Consider the following 20,461-nt stretch of genomic DNA (forward strand, 5'->3'; position numbering starts at 1 on the left):
AAATCTTAAAAAAAAAAAAAAAGGTGTTATAAGAATGTCTACTGAGGATGTGACCTGGCAAGAAGTAACAGTTTGAACTGAGTTCTGAAGGATGAATAGGAGTTAATTAGGCACAGGGACCAGCAAGAGTGGATTTGGCAGAAGTCAGAGCAAATGCAAAGGTCCTGTGGCAGGAGGGAGATGTTGAATACAAGGACTAAGAGGTCAATAGGGCTAGAACAGAGAAAGGAGGGAGGGAAACACAGTCGTGAGGCAGAAGGGGTAGAGGTATCTACACAGGGCCCTGTGACCCACATTAAGGAATTTTGTCTCTATCCTAAGCACACTGGGAGTCACAGCAAAATCTTAAGCAACAGTGGTGGGATAGGCTGACATGTTCAGATTTAAATTTTCAGAAGATCACCTTGCCTGTTAAATAGAGAACCGGAGGGTACAGAAAGTCTGAAAGAGATCAGTTAGGAGACCATGCTGTAGGGCTTGACTGGAGGAGGTAGTATTGTCAGTAGTGAGAAGGGGACAGTGGAGAGCTACTTAGGGGATACTATTTAATAGAACTTGGTGATGGACTGGGATCACAACATAAGCAAACTTCATAGACACCCACACAGGGACACAGACGGGTTCACACATGGAGCCTTTGTGAGCCTATTTCCTCATCTGTAAACTGGAGGCTGGGGAGATTTTGCAAGAGCATGCAGAATGGCCTCCATGAAGCTTGATGGCACACAAATGAGTTATGCCCATCATGTGTGTGTAAGGCTCTTTATTAACATTCTTCCATTTCTGCATTCACACACGTCTCACTGGCCTACGTGTGTCACCATTCATCAATTAGTTTGCCCAAGATAAGGGAATCATGTCCCGAGATAACACGGAAAGAAAAAAGCACCAAGACCGCAGGGCCACACAAGGGTGGGCAAACAAAGAGGGTGCCGGCCTGGGCAGTGGTGAGGGTGTCTGCCCTGCTCCCCTGGCCTGCCCTAGGTCCAGTGGTGGGATAAAATGGGCCACAGGCAAACACCATCAGAACTAGGCTGTTCTTAAATGCTCTTCTTTGGGGCGCCTGGTGGCTCAGTCGGTTAAGCAGCTACCTTAGGCTCAGGTCATGATCCGAGGGTCCTGGGATCAAGCCCCGTCTCGGTCTCCCTGCTCAGCAAGGAGCCTGTTTTCCCTCTGCCTGCTGCTCCGCCTGCTCGTGCTCTCTCTTTCTCTCTCTGTCAAATAAATAAATAAAATCTTTTTTTAAAAAAATGCCTCTTCTTCTCTTATTAAAAATTTTTATTTATGGGGTACCTGGCTGTCTTAGTCAGTACAGCACGTGACTCTTGATCTTGGGGTCATGAGTTCAAGTCCCACATTGGGTGTAGAGATTACTTAAAATTTTTTTTAAATTTTTTATAATAAAAGAAAGCCATGTTCATTTTAGAAACATTTCTAAATTTTCTAAAACATTAAAAATTCCCCACAATCACACCACATAAAAACCATGACTGCTAACTGACATTCTGGCAAATTTCTTTCCAGTCTTTTTTCTATGCATATATAACATAGTTGAGAAAATGCTAATATACAATATAGAATTATTTGGGCAACTTTAAAAACTATTATTATAAGTCAAGAAATAAGTTTAAAGAAGACTTGTTTGTTGTAGAAAATTTTAAAATACAGCTTAAAAAAGAAAAGTATAAGTAATCTGTTTGGTGTATTTATTTTCCATTTTTCATAGAGCTTTGCTTGTTTTGGATTTCTATGAAATTAGATCATTTTGTACCATATGCATGCTGTTTTATAATTTAATATCTTTTGAATACTTTTTGTACCCTTAAGCAGTTTCGTACAAGTTTTTTAAAGATTTTTTTTAAAGATTTATTTATTTATTTATTTATTTATTTATTTGACGGAGAGAGACAGCCAGCGAGAGAGGGAACACAAGCAGGGGGAGTGGGAGGGGAAGAAGCAGGCTACCAGCCGAGGAGCCTGATGCAGGGCTCGAACCCAGAACACCGTCATCATGCCCTGAGCCAAAGGCAGACGCTTAACGACTGAGCCACCCGGGTACCCCTTAAAGATTTAAGATTTATTTATTTATTTGAGAGAGACAGAGAGTGCACGGACGAGAGCAGGGAGGGGCAGAGGGAGAGGGAGAGAATCTCAAGCAGACTCCCCACTGAGCATGGAAGCTAATGTGGGACTCGATCCTACCACCATGAGATCATGACCTGAGCCGAAATCAAGAGTCCTATGTTTAAGGGACTGAGCCACCCAGGTGCACACCATACATAATCTTTTTTTTTTTTTTTTTTTTTACCACTGCAGACTTTTTAAAAATTTGGGCCATGACTCAAAAGTAAGGAATTCATTTACTATCGTAATGCATACATACACAAACATGAAACAAACATTTCTTATGAAGCAAAACTTACCTTTCCTCTGATATTTTCAAATCGATTTCATTTTATTTTTTCAAATGCTGACAAGTCGCTTTGTTTTTAAGATTCACTAATAGATTCCAGCCTGTTTTATTAGCAGCAATTCCATGATATAGTTACTCAGTCCCCTATTATTAGATAAATGGATTGCTACGATTTTTTGCCATCATAAATCGTGCTGTTCTGAACATCCTCTTAACTATTCCTTTGTTAGAATTCCATGACTTTTTTTCCCTTAAGAGAAATTTCTAGAGGCGGAACGACAAGGACAAAGGATGTGTGAAATTCTAGGGGAGTTTAATATTTATGGTCATATTAGCTCCTTGAAAAGTTGTACCAAATGAACTGTTTATAGTTTGATACCCTAATTTTTTCAGTTAATGAATATGTGAGTTATATATATTGCTGCATAACAAATTATCCCCAAATTTTGCAGCTTACAACAATAAGTATTTACTCTACCACTGTTGTATCGGTGGCTTAGCTGGCTCCTCTCAGTCAGGGATTCTCAGAAGGCTGCAAGTCAGGTGCTGGCCAGGGTTGTTGGTCAGACACATCAGTTCCTTACCACAAGGACCTTTCTAGAGAACTACTAACCACATGACAGCTGCTTCCACCAGAGCCAGGGCATTGAGAGGAGGATGGTTGGCAAGCAAGATGGAAGTCACAGTCTTTTTCTAGTCTAATCTAGGAAGTGACATCCCATGACTTTTGCTGTATTCTATTCACCAGAAGCCACGCACTAGGCCCATCCAGACTCAAGGGGAGGGGATTACACAAAGGCATGAATACCAGCAGGTCTGGACCACCAGTGGCCATTTAGAGGCCACCTACCACACTGGAATATTGTGTGAGCATTTCTGACACTAGTAGAATTCTTTTTAAATGCCCCTTTTAGGGGTGCCTGGGTGGCTCAGTCATTAAGCGTCTGCCTTTGGCTCACGTCATGATCTCAGGGTCCTGGGATCGAGCCCCACATCGAGCCCCACATCGAGCCCCACATCAAGCCCCACATCAAGCCCCGCATCAGGCTCCCAGCTCAGCAGGAAGCCAACTTCTCCCTCTCCCACTCCCCCTCCTTATGTTCCCTCTCTCACTGTCTCTCTCTCTGTCAAATAAAGAAATAAAAATCTTAAAAAAAAATGCCCCTTTTAGGCATTATCCAAGAGAACCTGTCTCCTTTAAATAAAGATTGAACAAATGACACCGGCCTCACCTTGAAAAGTATTACATTACTTTCCCCAAAATTCCTAATGAAAAATTGTTGGTTCTGCATTATCAAGAGAATTCATGGGCCTTGACTTAGATAATTAAAACTGAAATTTATTTAGGGGCACCTGAGTGGCTCAGGCAGTTAAGTGTCCGACTCTTGGTTTCAGCTCAGCTGAAGATCTCCAGGTCCTGGGATCCAGCCCCACATCAGGTTCTGTGCTCAGCGGGGAGTCAGCTTGAGGATTCTCTCTCTCCCTCAGCCCCTCCCCCCACTCACGAATGTGCTCTCTTTCTGTCTCTCTCAAATAAACAAATCTTCAAAAAATTTATTTATAAAATGTATTGTTTATGATCATTAAATAATTAAAACTAAAATTTAGTCTGTAAATATATTATGCCTCTATTTCAGTTATTATTGCTACATAACAAACCACCCCAAAATTTAAGGTGTAAAACAAACACAGCCATTTAATTTACTCACCATTCTGCATCTTAGGCGGGGCTTGGCAGGTGCAGCTGGTCTCTGGCAGCCAGCTCAACTGGGGCTAAGGGTAGAAGATGGCTTCACACAGCTACTTGGCTGGGGTGGCTGTGAGACAGCTGCACTCCTCTCTCTCCCTTCAAGTCTCCCATCCTCCAGGGGCTTGCTCTCTTCAGGTGGTCTCTCTCTCCTGCAGGGGAGTCAAGCTTCTTTATGTCAAGCTGACTCTAAGAGGGAAAAATGTAAGCCATATGGTTAGGGCCTGGAAGTCACAGGGCACCACTTCTGCGTGTCCTGCTGGTTGAAGCAAGTTACAGATTCAAAGGGCAGGGAAGACAGATGCCACCTCTTAGTGGGAGGAGCAGTGTGCACACACAGGAGGGTGGGGTACGGTCTTGGCCATCTTTGTAGACAACCCACCACACCTATTATAGAAACCACCAGGGGCGCCTGGGTGGCTCAGTCGTTAAGCGTCTGCCTTTGGCTCAGGGCATGATCCTGGCGTTCTGGGATCAAGCCCCGCATCAGGCTCCTCTGCTGGGAGCCTACTTCTTCCTCTCCCATTCCCCCTGCTTGTCTTCCTTCTCTCGTTGGCTGTCTCTCTCTCTGTCATATAAATAAATAAAATCTTGGGAAAAAAAAGAAAAGAAACCACCAGATCACCATCTGAGACAAGGCACTCAGTGTTCCTTTTCTAGCAGTGGTGTTAAGGATTGAATATTCTCACCAAAGCACCCAATCCTAAGAGCAATGGTTCGTACCGGTGATATGGCAAATGAGAATGAAGCCTATAGCATAAACCCAGGCCTACTCTTCCCCAAGCTCACAGAGGGAAGGTGAGCCACATGGTCTTACAAAAGAGTTAACTCATCCAGACAGCTCCCCTTGGGCCTGCAATAAGCAATTAGAAAAACACATCAAACTTTTAATCTGTATTAATTCACTTAAGCCTCATAATAACCTTTGAGGTCCCAGATTGTACACAAGGAAACCAAGGCACAGAGGGGCTAAATAACTTGCCAAAGGCCACACAGAGAGTAAGTGGCAGATGATAATTAAACCCAGGAGCCTGAGTCTAAAGCCCACATACACAGCCCCCATCCAGCCTTGCCCCCCCACTCTTCACTCTGTGATCTCAATGGAGCTAGCGAACTTCTCTGCAAAGTCGAAACTATTCTCAGAGGTGTTGTGAGCATTAGCAATCATCTGTGTCAAGTGCGCTGGTTACTGTCTTAACTGAAGGTGGTTGCTCACCACTTGAAAATGAGTTTTTTGCTTCCGGCAAGTTAAATCTGTGGGGAGGGTGGAAGGTCTAGCTGAAGTCAGAGTTGCGAGTTGCAGTAAAGCCCAGGGTTTGGTCAAATTGGCCTGCCTGGACGTCAATCCTCACTCTGCCACCTGCCACATTACCTGTCCTCCTAGCCCATCTGTTCATCTGTATATCAGGGATAAAAATAGTATCTGCTTTCTTGGTTTGAGTATATGGGGCAACGTGTGGGAAGTGCTTAGGAACCTAAGGGTTTGGGCACTGTCAGTGCTTGATAAATACAGGTTTTTGTAATGTTGTGGATGGATGTAATGATCAATCTACGGTTATATAATGTTACCATAAGGTAACAGTCTCCTCTATTAGGACTCTTGTGTGTATAAGGTATTGGGGGAGGCAGAAATCAACTCACAACAAAACTCTTTCTTCCCAGTAACCACACAATTATTTGCTTCATTCCCAGCATAACATCATTGTCCTCTGTCCACCACTGTGCTGGGGGCAGTGGAAGAAAAGGAGAAAATCCAGAGAAGGGGGAAAGACCCCAGTTCGCACCCCAACACCCATAATGTAGGCAGCTGGGGGATGTTGCAGTTCAGCTGGGAAAATGATCAAAGGGTTGGCTCCAGGAACTAGTAGGTAAAGCTGCTCTGGATAAGAAATTAGGAAGAATGTTCCGCTGGGCGGGGTTTGTTAAGTGTGAGAAGGTATAGAATCTTTTTTGGGAGAGTATTAATAGGACCAATCTTGCTCTGTAGGAATGGTCTTTAAGAGGAATTCTTCACTCTCACCTTCAAGGAGCTCACGGTTCTGTGAAGGTCATTATCTCAACTACTTTGGTGAGCTGGAAACTCTAGCTTTCAAGGATGGCATTCTACTGGAAGAAGGTGGTCAGGTCTTGACCAGGCGCACCCTCTTGGTGGGAGAGAAGAGGGAACCTGTGCTCCAGGGGAGGAGGCAGCAGACCGGTGAGCTAACAGGGACTCAGCTCCGACAGAGGCCTGAATGGAAGCCTTGGTACAAGACAAGGAAGGGCCTCAAACGAAATGGAACCACTGCCGGTCCAGCGGGGAAATGTGGAGGACGGAATCGCCTCAGCTGCTCACTCTGGCAGAAAGGAGGGCTTCCCGGGGCCGGCAAGGGCGGTGACGCTGGAGCAGGCATCCGGGATTGCTGGTACCAAAGGTGCAGCCCCACAGCTTCGGGGGATCTCTTCCCGCCTCGAGATGGAAATCATTTCCCCGAGGGCGGACGACGCCCGCGAGATCATTTGCATCGGGCTTTCCCTGTTTCTCCTCCCCCAGCCCCTTCAGCGCCTCGGGCCTGGGGCTGGGAATGCCGGCCCCGACCGGAAAGGGAGGCCGGAGGCAGCCGCGGCGGAGCGCCTGACGGCCGAGGGGGCGACTTCGCTGCAGCGTGCCGGCCGTGTCCGGGCCTCCCGGGATCCGGCTGCGCTTCTGGGGTGCGGGGTCCCGCCGCGAGGCTGGACTCGGCGGAGCCCGCGTAGAGCAGTCTGGAGGGGCGCCGCTCAGAGCCCCTGCTGGGAGCAGCCGGCGCGGGACGGGTCGGGGGCCGCGGGGCGGCGGTTCCGCGGAGCTCGGCGAGGCAGGGCAGGCGGCGGCGCACCGGCCGTGGGCGGGGCCGGCGGAGTTGGGGTTAATGTCCGCCCCGCCCCAGCCGCACTGACTCAGTTTCACCAGAAACCTGAGGAGGAGGTGGCCGAGCCCCAGCGCTCCCGGCACCGGGGCGGAAGCGGCGGCCAGAGCCGCGCAGGAAGCCGGGACCGGAACCTCGGCAGGCCCGGCCCCACCCCACTCACCTGCGCAGGTAACCCGGGCCCCGGAGCGCCAGGCGGGGACGGAGCGGGCTCGGAGCATGTTTGGCCCTTTGTTCGGCGCGGCTGTGTGTGTCCGGGTACGTGAGCTCCTTAGCCGTCCATCTGGCGGGCAGTCCCGCGGCAGGCTTACCGGAGCGTGCGTGGGAGGGCTGGGCCCGCGTACCTCTCCTCACTCCCGGGGCGTGGGGTGCTCCCCTGCCCTCCCCTCGACGTGTTCCTGGCCGTTCCGCCTCCCTCGAAGTGTCCTGCTCATCCAGTGTGTCCCCTCCCCTCTTTCAGATCGCTAGCACCCTCGGAGCCCAGAGGCGCGCGCAGTGAAGGTGACCCCCTTGGGAAGGAGGGCGACGGCCCCGGGGAGGATGATGGCCTGCGCCCGCCTCTCCCGGACCCGCGTCCCAGCAGTCGCCGTGTGGCTCCTGTGCGCGCTCGATCTCCTGGGCACCGAGGCTGGGCCGCCGCCCGCGCCCCCCGGGCTGCCCCCGGGAGGCCCCTGCCTGGACCGCTTTACCGCCGGGGTGCCTGCCTTCGTGCTCGATACCGAGGCCTCGGTGAGCAACGGGGCCACCTTCCTGGGCTCCCCCGCCGTGCGCCGCGGCTGGGACTGCGTGCGCGCGTGCTGCACCACCCAGAACTGCAACCTGGCGCTGGTGGAGCTGCCGCCGGACCGCGGGGAGGACGCCATTGTCGCCTGCTTCCTAATGAACTGCCTCTACGAGCAGAACTTCGTGTGCAAGTTCGCGCCCAGGGAGGGCTTCATCAACTACCTCACGCGCGAGGTTTACCACTCCTACCGCGAGCTGCGGACCCAGGGCTTTGGAGGTAAGGAACGAGGGGAACAGGTTGGATGGATTTGGGGGGACTCAGTAAGGGGGCTGGTTATGGAGTTCTGGGAGGGGCGAGCATCAGAAAGCAGTAAGGAGGACAGTCTCATTCTGCCCTTAGAAGTAGGCAGTATAAACAGTAAAACAAAGGCCAGGCTACCTGAATGGGGAGGGGTAACATTCTAGAGCCCAGACTATGGGTCGGGGAATTAGGGAATTCTGGATGTTGAATGGGCTGGTGCTTTGGGATGTGTGTTTGGGAGAGAGGAGGCTGCTCCTCCCGATTCCCGATTGCTGACCCTATATGCCAAATCAGGGAGTGAGTTGTCTGTAGGCCGCAGGGTGACTGGCTAAGCACCCCTGGCCAAGCACTGTTCTAGGCACCTTGAGGCCCTGTCAGGCGAGCCTGGGGAAGGATAGTCTGCTCCTCTCCTGCCGGGCTGAGACTGATTAGCACCTGTCTGCACCCCTTGTTCCCTCCCACCTGTTGGCCTTTTGGTGGTCCGGGGGAAAGGGCTAGACCCCAGATGCTAAGAACAAGCCCAGTCAGGGGTTGACCTAAAAGGGGAAGGGGTGGTGTTGTGGGCACAGTAGCCAGAGGCTCTGGGGTGGGGGTGAGGAGGGTTGCTGCGTGAGTCAGCCCACTGGTATGTGTACCTGGTAGGGGAGGGATGTCAGCTGTACAGGCAGGTGTGTGTATACTCGGTGAGCCAGGCAGGGCTCTTCCAGCTGAGGATGTGGTAGCCAAGCTACCAGGTCTGCTCACCTTGTTTACTTCCAGGGATAAGGGCAAAGTGGGGGCTCCTCCTTCCTCCTGGGACTGAGCAGTGAGCTGGGATCAGGGCCGCTCCAGAGACCTTCGTTCCCCATGTTCTCTGCCTGCTGCTCTGGCCAGGTGGGGCTGCAGGGCAGGGATGGGTCACAACAGATAACCTCTGTTAGCACTTGATAGTTTACTGATGGCTGTGCCACTCAACCTCTGACTTCGGCCTCATGACAACCACTTCTGAAAAGGGTGCTATTAGTCGTCAGCCCACTTTTTAGATGAGGAAACTGACTCCTGTGTTAAATAATTTGCCTGGGATAGCACTGCCCAGAAATGGGAGACGTGGGACTCAACCCAGGCAGGATCTCCAGAAGTCCTGTGCTGTTTTTCCACACAAGACCACCTTTTTTGGTAGAAACCTAGCACTCTGACCCAAGATAGCCCAGCAGATAATAGAACCAGAGACTGGGGAACTCGGGGGCCAGGACTGGGCTGGTGCTCAGTCTAGGGGTGGTCTCAGTTCTGGAAAGTGGAAAAGAGACTGTCCAGCTTTTTCCTGGGCCAGTCTCTCTCAGGTTAAGGACCTGCTCTTCTCCCTATCCTTCCAGTAGCTCTCCTGGCTCTCTGAGGAGAGGCAGGATGGGAATTCTGGGTGGGGGAGGTGGAGAGTGGGCACCATCTCTGGGCCAGGCTGGGCCACCTGAATCCCACTGGCCCAGGGCCTGAGCCTGTTCCACAAGGAAGTAGCACGGAGTGTAGGTGGTGATGACACTAACTGACCTCAGCTGCTTGTGCCTTCCTGCTCTGATAAGGGTCCATGGGAGTCCCACTCCAGGACCAGAACCTAAAAAATCCGGGTTCTGGTCAGGGAGCTGAGCTGGATGGGGCTCCATGGTCCTTGGGACCAGCCTTCCTCATTTGGAACCCCCCCGCCCCCCAACCCAGACTGGCCTGTTTGGCACAACACAGGGTGGAGTGGGGATTTCCTGGGTCATTGAGGGAGCTGGGTAGGGCGTGAACTGAGTTCGAGCTCCAGGCCATTTTAGGGGTGCTGCAGTGCTCTGGGGGGTGGGGGGAGCTATTTGGTATCAAGGAGTCCTGGCTGAGCCTGGCTAGAGATTGGAGGTGGGAAAGAGCAGGATAAAGCCATTCTGGAGGCTCGGGTGGACCAAGACAGGCAAGGTGGGCAGGTGCTCCGGGCATCTAAACCTTTGATTCTTGCATGGGGTAGAGAAATCCTCCCCAGGGTGGGTTAGCTTGATCCCCTTTCCCTGTTTGTGGCCAGGCCAGTCCAGCCCAGATTCCTATGGCTCCCAAGCACCCTGCTCCTTCCTTCATTCCCCTCACTTGCCCACACTTTGCCTTTCTGTTGGAGGAGTGGCTTAGCAGGTGGAGTCTGTGTTTCCTGGAGACATCCTGAGGCCTGGCAGCTGGGGGAGGGGAGGCTTTATTGCCCCTCTGGCCCTTTGCCCTCTTGGGGGGTAGGAAGTAGGGAGTGGTAGGGTGGGGCATCTGCCCCTTGCTCCCAGCCCGGCCCGGGTGGATGTTGCTGGTTTGGCCCAAGGCCTGACGCATCACTCCATCACTCCCCTGTCCCCAGCCACCCTAAGGGCCGGTGGGGCTAGCCTATCTGTCTGCTAGGTAGACTGCCAGGTGGTCTTGTCTTCAGCGGATGACTTTCTGAAAAATATAAGGAGGGAGGCACCCCCGTGGCTTTGTCACTCAGAGGTTACCCCAGAACCTGCCCCTGTTGGACCCTCTACTGATTGCCAGCCAAGCCACCAGTGCGGGTTCGGTCCAGACAGGTATTTTTCTTTCTTGCTCTTCAGGTTTTATTTCCCTTCAACCCCTGGAAGCCAGGGCCTCCTTTTCTCATTCTTCGCGGCCTCTGCACCTGTGTCTGGCATGTTTTTCTGTGCAGGCTCTCCCCTCCCATCCCTTCGCTGTCACTCCGTGTCCTGGTCTTCCCCCTTGGGTCCACCCTCTGTGAGTCTCCTTTGTGAGTCTGCCTCATCAAAGAAGAATCTCCGTGACTCAGCCTCCCACCAGCGTTCTTATCTCTTTACCTTCTCTTCTTTCAACTCACTCTTAACGCTTGACAGAAGTCTGTAGAGCCTCGATGAGGGCAGTTTGGCACTATCCATCCAAACTGTAAACTGGGGCGCCGGGCTGGCTCAGTCGGAACAGCACGCGACTCTTGAACTCGGGATGGTGAGTTCGAGCCCCTCATTGGGTGTAGGGATTACTTAAATGAATAAATAAATAAAAACTTTCTAAAAACCCTGTAAATGCGTATAACCCTCAGCATAGTTCCACTTGTAGAAATTCATCTTGCCGCTGTACTTACATGTGTATAAACCAACTTACCAGCCAGTTACTCACTGTAGCATCGTTTATAATAGCAAAGAATTGGAAACAATCTAAATGTCCATCAACACATCCTATAATTGGATATGGTAATGCTGTTTTAATAATAATAATAAACCTGAGGCACTATGGTTTAGTGCTTAGCAGGGAAGGAAGAGGAGAAGGAAGAAAAAAAGAAAATCTAAGTCAAGAGAAGACTGGTGTACTGGCTAAGTTGTAAGTTATGGTGCATTCATGTAATGAGTACTGTGCAACCCAGAAAAGGGGGGGGGGATTGTTTCCATGTTGCTATGGAATGATTTCCAAAACATATTGTGGGAAAAACAAGAAGGAGAACTTGCATGCTTCTGAATTCAATACGGTCTGTCTTGATGTTTTCTCACACGCACACACACACACGCACACACACGTAAGAATGGATGCCTCTGGTGGGAAGAACCTGAGAGGTTAAGGAGAACAGGTTAAGAAAAGACAAGATTTAATTCTCACCACTCTTTTGTACTTTTTGGGGGGTAAGATTTTACTTTTTAAGTAATCTCTACACCCAACGTGGGGCTGAGACTCACAACCCCGAGATCCAGAGTCACAGCTCCACTGACTGAGCCACAGGTGCCCCAACTCTCAAGTACTTTCTTTTTCTTTTGTACTTTTTAAAAAAATTTTTTAAGATTTTATTTGTTTATCTGAGAGAGCATGAGCAGGAGGGGAGGGGCAGAGGGACAAGCAGCCTCCGCATGAGCAGGGAGCCCAATGCAGGACTCGATCCCAGGACCCTGAGATCATGACCTGAGCCGAAGGCAGATGCTTAACAGACTGAGCCACCCAGTCTGAGCCACCCAGGCGCTGCTCTTTTGTACGTGTTGAATTTTTTATCCGATGTAGGTACTACCTAAGTTAAAAACAACCCTGAGATTATAAGAAGCAATCAAAATCACACTTCTACGTAGGTGGGTGACCTGCTGCACGGTGTTTTAGAAAGAGCTATGGAGTCAGATAGACCAGGGTTCAGATCCCAGCTCTCCTGTTCAAAAACTGAGTGATCCTGGGCAAGTCACTGAACCTCTCTGGTGCCAATTTTCTGATGTGGAAAGGGGCGAGAACGCAGTTGTGGCGGGATGGTTAGGAAGGTAGGTGACATAGACCGGGGTCAGCAAACTTTCTGTAAAGGTTCAAAGAGGAAATACTTAACGCTTTGTGGCCCATACAATCTCTGTGCCAGCCACTCCTCTCCCTTGTAACACGAACACAGCCTTTGCCCATACGTAACCGAGTAGGTGAAGCTGTATTCCAATTCATGGACACACGCTTGAATTCTAGGTGCTTTCCCCATGTCACAAAACACTATTCTTTTGACTTTTTTCAACCATTTGAAAGTTTAACAGGTGAAGGCCTGCAGGCCATGGTTTGTCAGCTCCTACTGCAGGTGACGTGGGCAGGTGATGTGTGGTGGCCAGCACACATTAAACTATTGGCAGCTTGGTTAGTAAACCCAACTGCTTAGCTTTCTCCAACTCTGGCCTCTCAGGCTCCCATTCACACTTCCACTGCCTGCTGGTCACTTCTCTCAATGGTCTTCCCTCCCTCAAGTTCAACTTCTCTGATTGAACCCACAGGTTCCCTCTAGATCTGGTTTCCTTTCTGTCTGCGCCCTGATTCTTCCTTCCCACTTCCCAGTGCCTGTCAGACATGGAAGCCTGACGTGTCTGTTCAGCATTCTTCTCACATCCTCCTTTCCATTCCCTCAGCTGTCCCTCTAATTCCAAGTACTCCCTTCGCGTGTGCCCTGAACTGCTGTGCCGGTCCACTCACTGGCCTCCTCACTCCATAGAAGTAATTCAGGACCAAGGGATCGCTCGCTGCGGCCTGGATCTCAGGACGATCCCTCCCTTCAGACTCGTGGACCTCAATCACACACCTAGGAAGTCAGTGTCTGGTGCACCTGTGGCATCCAGAACTCTGTGCCACTGCTCGTGGCCATGTGTGTCCCCTTCCTGTAGCGCCAGTTGTTACATATTTGAATGTCACTTCTGTGTCTCTGCATGCTCTGGCTCTGCATTGAGGGCCCTCTGAGGTATGTCTCACCCCGCTGGCCTCTGGCATTGTCCGCCAGACCCGCCTTGCAAATTCCCAACTCCTTGCTTTTGCTCACCCTTTTCTGCTGTTGTCAACACACAGCACATTCTTCCCCACAACAAAACAAACAAAACAAAAAAAGCAGAAATGAAAGAATTAAAAAATCCTTTCTTCCTTCTCCAGAAAGCCTAAGGTCCTTCCTCTAACGTGCTGTGGCCTCTGCCTGCTCAGCGTGTCCACTCCCTTGTCTTGGACGCACACCACGTATTGCTTCATCTTGGTGGGTCTTTTCTCCTGTGTTGCTTCCTGGTGCTCGGTCTCACCCGCCCAGCTGGACTGGAGTCCCCTCCAAGGCAGGGTATCGATTCCTATGGCTGCTGAAACGAAGTACTACAAACTGGGTGACTTCAAAGAACAGAAATTTATTGTTTTACAGTCTGGAGGCCAGAAGTCCAAAAGCCAGGTGTTGGCAGGGCCACAGTCTCTCTGAAGAGCGGGGAGGGTCCTTCCTTGCCTCTTCCAGTTCCCGGCGGCTCCAGGCGTCCTTGGCTTGTGGCTGCATCACTCCGGTCTCTGCCTCCCTCTTCACACGGCTTCCCTTCATTCTGTTTTCTCCTCTTCTGTCTTTTGTAAAGACAGGTGTCATTGCATTGGCCTACCCAGTTATCTGGAATGATCTCATAGGGAGATGCTTAACTTAGTTACTTCTGCTAGGACCCTTTTTCCAGATGAGGTCACATTCACCAGTTCTGGAGTTAGATATAGGCATGTGTTTTGGGTCCCACCATTCATCCTACTATAGGCAGGAATCCTGCTTTAGGCTTGTTTCTCCCCAGCCCCTAACTTGAAACTGCTAGAAGCCTCAGGCACAGGCATTGTCAGGCTGAGGGAGGGTGTGATTCCCTGGAGATCTCTTGTAAGGAGAGGCAGAGTCTGTCTGAGGTGGCAGAGGCAGGCACCCTCTTCCTGTGGCTACATGCTCTGGGACACCAAGGCTTGCCACGGTGCTGCCCAAGGACTCTATGCTTGGGACCTCTGCCAGGCTGGGCTTCTCAGCAGCAATCCAGACCAGCACAATGAGGGCTAATGCGTTAATTACATATTTACTTCTTTGGCTTTTCAAAAATATTGTTACTTTGGGGCGCCTGGGTGGCTCAGTTGGTTAAGCGTCTGCCTACGGCTCAAGTCATGAGCCCAGGGTCCTGGGATCAAGTCCCGCATCGGGCTCCTTACTCAGCAGAGAGCCTGCTTCTCCCTCTGCCTGCTGCTCTCCTTACTTATTCTCTCTCTCTCTCTGACAAATGATAAATAAATAAAAATCTTTTTTAAAAAAATATTGTTACTTTAACTTTTTAAAGCAATTAGCACAAGTACCTGCTTACTATAGAAAATGGGAATAAGCTCCTCTCCCGTGTATATTTTTTCCTTAATTGGGGTCAAATGGCACATGCTGTTATATATTTTGCTTCCAAAAGCAGGTTTTACAACATTAAAAATGCCTTCAGGGGACGCCTGGTGGCTCATTTGGTTAAGCATCTGCCTTCGGCTCAGATCATGATCCCAGTCCTGCATTGGGCTCCCTGCTCAGCAGGGAGTTTGCTTCTCCCCCTGCCCCTCTGCCCCTCTTCCCCGCTCATGCTCGCTCTCTCTTGCTCTGTCCCTCTCTCGCTCTTTCTCAAATAAATAAATAAAATCTTTTAAAAACATGCCTTCAGTATACCAAAGACACGTCTAAATAGAGAGCAAGATGCTGATTTAGTTGTGAGCCCCTGCCTGGGCCCCATGCAGGCTTCTGAGCCCCAGGTTGGTCTCCGTGTGGCCCCTGTTGCTCCCCCACTTCAGGAGAGCTCTGGTCCATCCAGTGAGAATTGGCCTGACCTTACCTTCCCCGTCAGGGTCCCGGATCCCCAAGGCCTGGGCAGGCATAGACTTGAAGGTACAGCCCCAGGAACCCCTGGTGCTGAAGGATGTGGAGAACACAGATTGGTACCTACTGCAGGGTGACACGGATGTCAGAGTAGAGGTAAGACACTGGGCTGGCTCCCTGACCCCCACCTCAGCTCTCCGGGGCCCCCTTTCCAGGGCCACAGGCCAACCTGAGGTTCCAGATTGGTGTGGGGGATAGAAGCTGAGGAACCCTTTAATACCAAGTTCCTCTGCCCTCCCTGTGGGGGTGGCTGTGTGGCTGGGAGGACTTGGGGCCGCCGAAGGGCATCAGGGGTCCCAGCCTGATGGCTCCTCCTGTGTATAGAAGAGTGAGCCGGACCAGGTGAAGCTGTGGGGACTCAAGGAAGGCACCTACCTGTTCCAGCTGACAGCAGCCGACTCCGACCAGCCAGAGAGCATGACCAACGTCACAGTTACCGTGCTGTCCCCCAAGCAGACAGAAGGTGAGGGAGGGGGTGGGGAGGCAGTTCCTGGAGCCAGCCCCCTCTGCTGATGGGGCCCATCATCAGCCAGCCCCCTCACAGGGGCCCCTCACAAGCTTTCCTCCCCCCAGAATACTGCCTCGCATCCAGCAAGGTGGGCCGCTGCCGCGGTTCCTTCCCCCGCTGGTTCTACGACCCCAAAGAACAGATTTGCAAGAGTTTTGTTTACGGAGGCTGCTTGGGCAATAAGAACAACTATCTTCGGGAAGAGGAGTGCAAGCTGGCCTGCCGGGATGTGCAAGGTGGGCCTTTACGAGGCAGCTTTGGGGCTCAGGTGACTTGCCCCCAGGGTGGGTGGTCTCTCCGCTGGTCAGGGCAGTGGGCAGGGGAGTCCTCCATTCCCAGGCGCCCCCATCAGCTCCTCCCTGCCGGGACCTGGCCCTGACTCCTCTCACTCATCTGTTTTCTCTCTCCAGGCCCCGCACTGGACAGGCACCGTCCAGGTGAGCTTTGCTCCTTTCCCTCTTCCCTCACCCCTGCCAAGTCATGTCTTTGTCCCTGCCCCGGCTGGCTTTGCCCAACCCATTCCTGCCCTCGTAGGATGTGGAAGGACCACAAGTGCCCATCTCTTGCAGCCCAGCACCCTATCAGGATCTGCCCAGTTTGTGTGTAGGAGGGTTTGTGGGGAGTGGGTGCTAGAAGGGGAGCAGGGGACATGTCATAATGCTGTGTTGGGGTAGAGAAGGCCAGGTAGATGGTGGACTCTTGGTACTTGGTGGCCTGTGCTCCAGCCTGACCTCACTCTTAATGCCATCCCGCCCCACCCAGTGTGCTCTGGCACCTGTCACCCCACCGAGTTCCGCTGCCGCGACGGCTGTTGCATTGACAGCTTCCTGGAGTGTGATGACACTCCCGACTGCCCCGATGCCTCCGACGAGGCCACCTGTGAGAAATGTGAGGCCTGGGAGAGGGAGGGGCGGTGGGCGGAGGGGGACCTGACCGTGCATCCTGCATCCTGGGAGACCCTCGTGGGGCCTGGGCCTCTGACCTTTCATCTTTGCAGACACCAGTGGCTTTGAGGAGCTCCAGAACATCCACTTCCGCAGTGACAAAGGTGAGCTCCTGCCCGGGTCCCCTGGGTTGGGACACAGGCCGGCACTGCCATCCTCACGCACGGCTCCAGGGTGCCCGAGGGGCCTGCTAGGTGTGCCAGGCTGCAGGTAGAAAGCTGGCGGGCTCCTGGGCTCTCTTTGTCTCTGTGTTTCCCAAGCATGGGTCCTCCTGTTAACACCTTCAGAGATTTACCCATGCCTGCATATCAGTGAGATGTTATTTACTTTCCATTTTTCCTATAAATCAAGTACTTAAAAAAAAAAAGATTTTATTTACTTGAGAGAGAGAAAATGGGAGCAGTGGGGAGGGGCAGACAGAGAGAGAGAGAGCGAGAGAAACAGATTCCCTACTGAGCAAGCAGGAAGCCCAGTACGGGGCTCAATCCCAGGACCCTGGGATCATGAACTGAGCCACCCAGGCCCCCCAAAATCAAGTACTTTTTAAACTTAATGTATTAAAGGAAATTTCATATTATTAGCATACATGGAAAGCCACTATTACATGCTACCAATCAAGTTATTTTAACTATTAAAATAACCATAATAAAACAACGTTAATAAATTTTAGCTGGACATTGTTGCCTGCCAGGGCTCAGACCCTGAGGCTTCTTTGTTAAAAAGATAGACCATCCAGTGCGTGAGAGAAAACTGAGACCTTGACACAATCGGAAAAGCTGAAAGAAAATTGAAAAAAAATAGTTACGTGAGTCAATGTAGGGTATTTCTATGCCTAAAACTGTTGTCCAGGATCTGTCTTCCTTGCTTCTGGCAAAACTACGGAAGGGCCAGCTGTTTCTGGGGCCCCCGAGGCCCTGAGTTTCAGCATGAGGCGGGTCAGGAGGTGGCAAGCAGCAACCATGTGGAGCCTGGTGGGTGGTGGCAGGGAGGCCCCCCATGGACTCACGCACCCCTGGGCCTGCTCTGCACCCCCCAGGGCACTGTGTGGACCTGCCAGACACGGGCCTCTGCCTGGAGAACATCCCACGCTGGTACTACAACCCCTTCAGTGAACGCTGCGCCCGCTTTACCTATGGTGGCTGTTTTGGCAACAAGAACAACTTTGAGGAGGAGCAGCAGTGTCTTGCGTCCTGTCGCGGCATCTCCAGTGAGCTGGGCAGTGGGGCACAGAAGACAGGGAGGGGAAGGGCTTCGCTAGAGCACTCTGCTCCGTCGCAAGGCCTGGGCTGGTCCTGGTTCATCATCAGGGTACCTGGAATGGGGAAGGCGGAGGGGACAGTGGGTGGTCTGGGGCACGGAGGAGCAGCTGAGTCTCAGAGCCTTGAGTTTTGACTTGTTTCTCTCAACATTTTGTAGAGAAGGATGTTTTCGGTCTGCGGCGGGAAAGCCCCATAGCTAACATAGGTAAGCCCTGGTCTGCCCTCTCACGGACAAGTAGGTATGGTCTCAAGGATCGATGTCACATGATTGGTTCTGACTGCCAAAACCTGTGTTGAGAAGGATTGTGAGGTTGGCTAAAGGGACAGAGTGCCCACGGTCAGTGGTGATACTGGCACAAGCAGGGGAGGGGAGCACAGTAAAGTGCGTGTCCTGTGTTTGCCGTCGGAGTCCCAGGCCTTTCCTTGAGCTCCTGATGGAGCCCAGCTGCTCATACGCTGGAGGTTGTTCCAAACCTGGCATCCGCTTGTCTTGGTCCCTTCTGCACAGAGTGGGGGTGGGCATCAGAGCCGAGCGGGCCCCAGGAGCTCGCCTCCATTACACCCCTTCTTCCCCGCCAGGCTCCGTGGAGATGGCCGTCACAGTACTCCTGGTCACCTGCATCGTGGTCGTGATAGCCCTATTGGGTTACTGCTTCTTCAAGAACCAGAGGAAGGACTTCAACAGACACCACCACCACCAGCCCCTACCCCCTACCCCTGCCAGCTCCACAGTCTCCACCACAGAGGACACGGAGCACCTGGTCTATAACCACACGACCCAGCCCCTCTGAGCCTGGGGCTCTCGCAGGCTCTTTCCAGCTCTTGCCTGGCCTTGCTTTCTCCTTGCCAAGATGGAAGCCTGGGCTGGGGAAGACTTTGGGACCAGACTCCTCTAGCCTGTTTCCCAGGCCCACTCTGCTTCTGAGACAGGGCTCCAGCCCCTCTGGGAGATGGCTTAACTAAGCTTAGGCCTCTCATTCCTGACAAAGCTCCAGGGCCCGGGAGGAGCAGAAAACCTTTGAGCCCAGAGTCCCACACACAGATGGACCTGTCTGCCTAGGATTTCAGAAGTTGGAGTTTTATTTCTTGTTCAAAGCTGCCTGTCCCCACCGTGTGGCGTGGCATTGGGAAGGGGCCTGGGGCAATGTCAGAAACTGGAGGCCCCCCAGCCCTGCCCTTCAGAGCTGGCCCTCCCACTCTGCACAGTCCAGGGCTGGGGGGGAACGACGTCCCTGTATATTTTGTGCTGTATAGAGTTGCTTTTTGTTTATTTAATGCCATGGGGATGGGTAAGAGGAGTGGGAAGAGGCTGCCTCTTCCCTTCCCCCACAAGTGAGGCCCGGCCTGGCCTGGCCCACAGCACCCGATGTGTTGTATCCTCCCCACAACACCCCAGGGCTCTCAGGCATCACACCCCCACCCGTCCCCCTGCCTTCCACAGAACCCAGTCCACCCACAGCGTAATAAAACGGTTGGTTCCGTGAGGCCGCTGCCTCTGCTCTGTGGGGCAGGAGAGGGACAGGCCGGCTGGGGGGAGATAGGACCGCCCTGTACAACCGGTTAGGGCTTCGGCCACCCTGTTCAGCAGGTTTTCCCACCCTTCCCGAAACTGCCCCAGCCCCTGAGGGTGGAAAGAATTGCCAAGTTTGACCACCAGAGGGGAGGGGTGAGAGGGCCGTGGAAGAAGGGGGCCCAGGGAGGCTGCAAAGCTGTCGCGTAGCATTATTTCTTCCTGGTCTGAGCCTCGTCAACAAGCCTGCTTGGTCTCTGGGGCAGATCGTAGCTGCGGTGTGTAGTGGAGAACTCAAGGGCAGGAGGGAAGGGCTTTGAACTCTGGTTCTTACCTCCACTCCCTTTGGTGTGGGGGCCCAGGTCACCGCTGTGTCCCCTGCCCACCAGCAGAATCTTTGGCTTCTACACAGGAGTGGAGCTGCTCCCGAGCTCTGAGCTCCTACCCAGGAGACTTCAGTTGAGGTACTGCACCCCACACGCCTCCGTTTCAGCCATTTTTTGTTTGCTGTCAAAAAAAAAAAAGCCATCCTTTAATTCATTTCTTCAACAAATTGTATATTGAGCTTCTATGTGCCCTACGCCGCCAATCTGATAAATGTCAGGATAGGCACGCCGGAAGCACTGTGTAAGTGTTTTACGTACCTGAAGTTACTGCGTCGGCGCACGGCCCTGGGATGAAGGTGCTATTATCCCCCATCTTCCAGGAAGCAGACTCAGCAAAGCTGAGTTCCCAGGGTCGTCCTAGAGCTGGTACTGGAGGGTCGGGTTCAAATCCTATCATGGCTCCTAGTCTTACCAAAGAGATACTTTTAGGCTAATAATTGCTAGACAGAAAAATAACACGGAGGGCTGCCTGGGCGGCACGGTCAGTTAGGCATCCGGTTCTTGGTTTTGGCTGGGGTCATGATCTCAGGGTCGTGGGATCGAGCCCTGCATCAGGCTCCAAGCTCGGCATGGAGTCTGCTTGGGTTTCTGTGTTCCTCTCCCTCTGCCCCTCCTGCTTGTTCTTTCTCTCAAATAAATCTTAAAACACACACACACACACACGAAGATGTGAG

The 20,461-nt window shown here is 52.0% G+C and overlaps 2 protein-coding genes across 3 annotated transcripts in view; one reads left to right on the plus strand and one right to left on the minus strand.

Moving 5' to 3' along the window:
* The window catches only part of PPP1R14D (protein phosphatase 1 regulatory inhibitor subunit 14D), a 21,706-nt gene extending 14,584 nt beyond the window's left edge, over positions 1–7,122 (minus strand). Inside the window, exons 1-2 of the mRNA XM_045770917.2 lie at positions 6,181–7,122; positions 4,123–4,349 (exon numbers count right to left, since the gene is read on the minus strand). Coding sequence (XP_045626873.2) covers positions 4,123–4,125 — 3 coding nt within the window. The 5' untranslated portion in view covers positions 4,126–4,349; positions 6,181–7,122. The remainder of the gene's footprint in view (positions 1–4,122; positions 4,350–6,180) is intronic.
* On the plus strand, positions 7,075–19,375 carry SPINT1 (serine peptidase inhibitor, Kunitz type 1). 2 transcript variants are annotated; one of them, XM_045770805.2, is made up of 11 exons: positions 7,075–7,216; positions 7,506–8,045; positions 15,149–15,276; positions 15,505–15,643; positions 15,754–15,924; positions 16,099–16,125; positions 16,451–16,576; positions 16,686–16,736; positions 17,669–17,839; positions 18,049–18,096; positions 18,471–19,375. In XM_045770805.2, the coding sequence occupies exons 2-11, from the start codon at positions 7,586–7,588 to the stop codon at positions 18,680–18,682; spliced, it is 1,533 nt and encodes a 510-aa protein (XP_045626761.2). In that variant the 5' UTR covers positions 7,075–7,216; positions 7,506–7,585; the 3' UTR covers positions 18,683–19,375. The 2 variants fall into 2 exon arrangements, with proteins under 2 accessions (XP_045626761.2, XP_045626755.2); XM_045770799.2 differs by having other exon boundaries at positions 7,174–7,303.
* The last annotated feature ends 1,086 nt before the right edge of the window (positions 19,376–20,461 follow it).

The sequence above is a fragment of the Ursus americanus genome, chromosome 36 (genome assembly GCF_024610735.1).
Source record: "Ursus americanus isolate L20-20 chromosome 36, mUrsAme1.1.p, whole genome shotgun sequence".
Lineage (NCBI taxonomy): Eukaryota > Metazoa > Chordata > Mammalia > Carnivora > Ursidae > Ursus > Ursus americanus.

What these genes read in the sequence shown, in the direction of transcription:
- SPINT1 (XM_045770805.2), top strand. Translation starts at nt 7,586, where the DNA reads ATGATGGCCTGCGCCCGCCTCTCCCGGACCCGCGTCCCAGCAGTCGCC. An exon ending in ACACGGATGTCAGAGTAGAG is followed by an intron (nt 15,277 to 15,504) that starts GTAAGACACTGG and finishes TCCTGTGTATAG; the next exon opens with AAGAGTGAGCCGGACCAGGT. An exon ending in GTCCTGTCGCGGCATCTCCA is followed by an intron (nt 17,840 to 18,048) that starts GTGAGCTGGGCA and finishes AACATTTTGTAG; the next exon opens with AGAAGGATGTTTTCGGTCTG.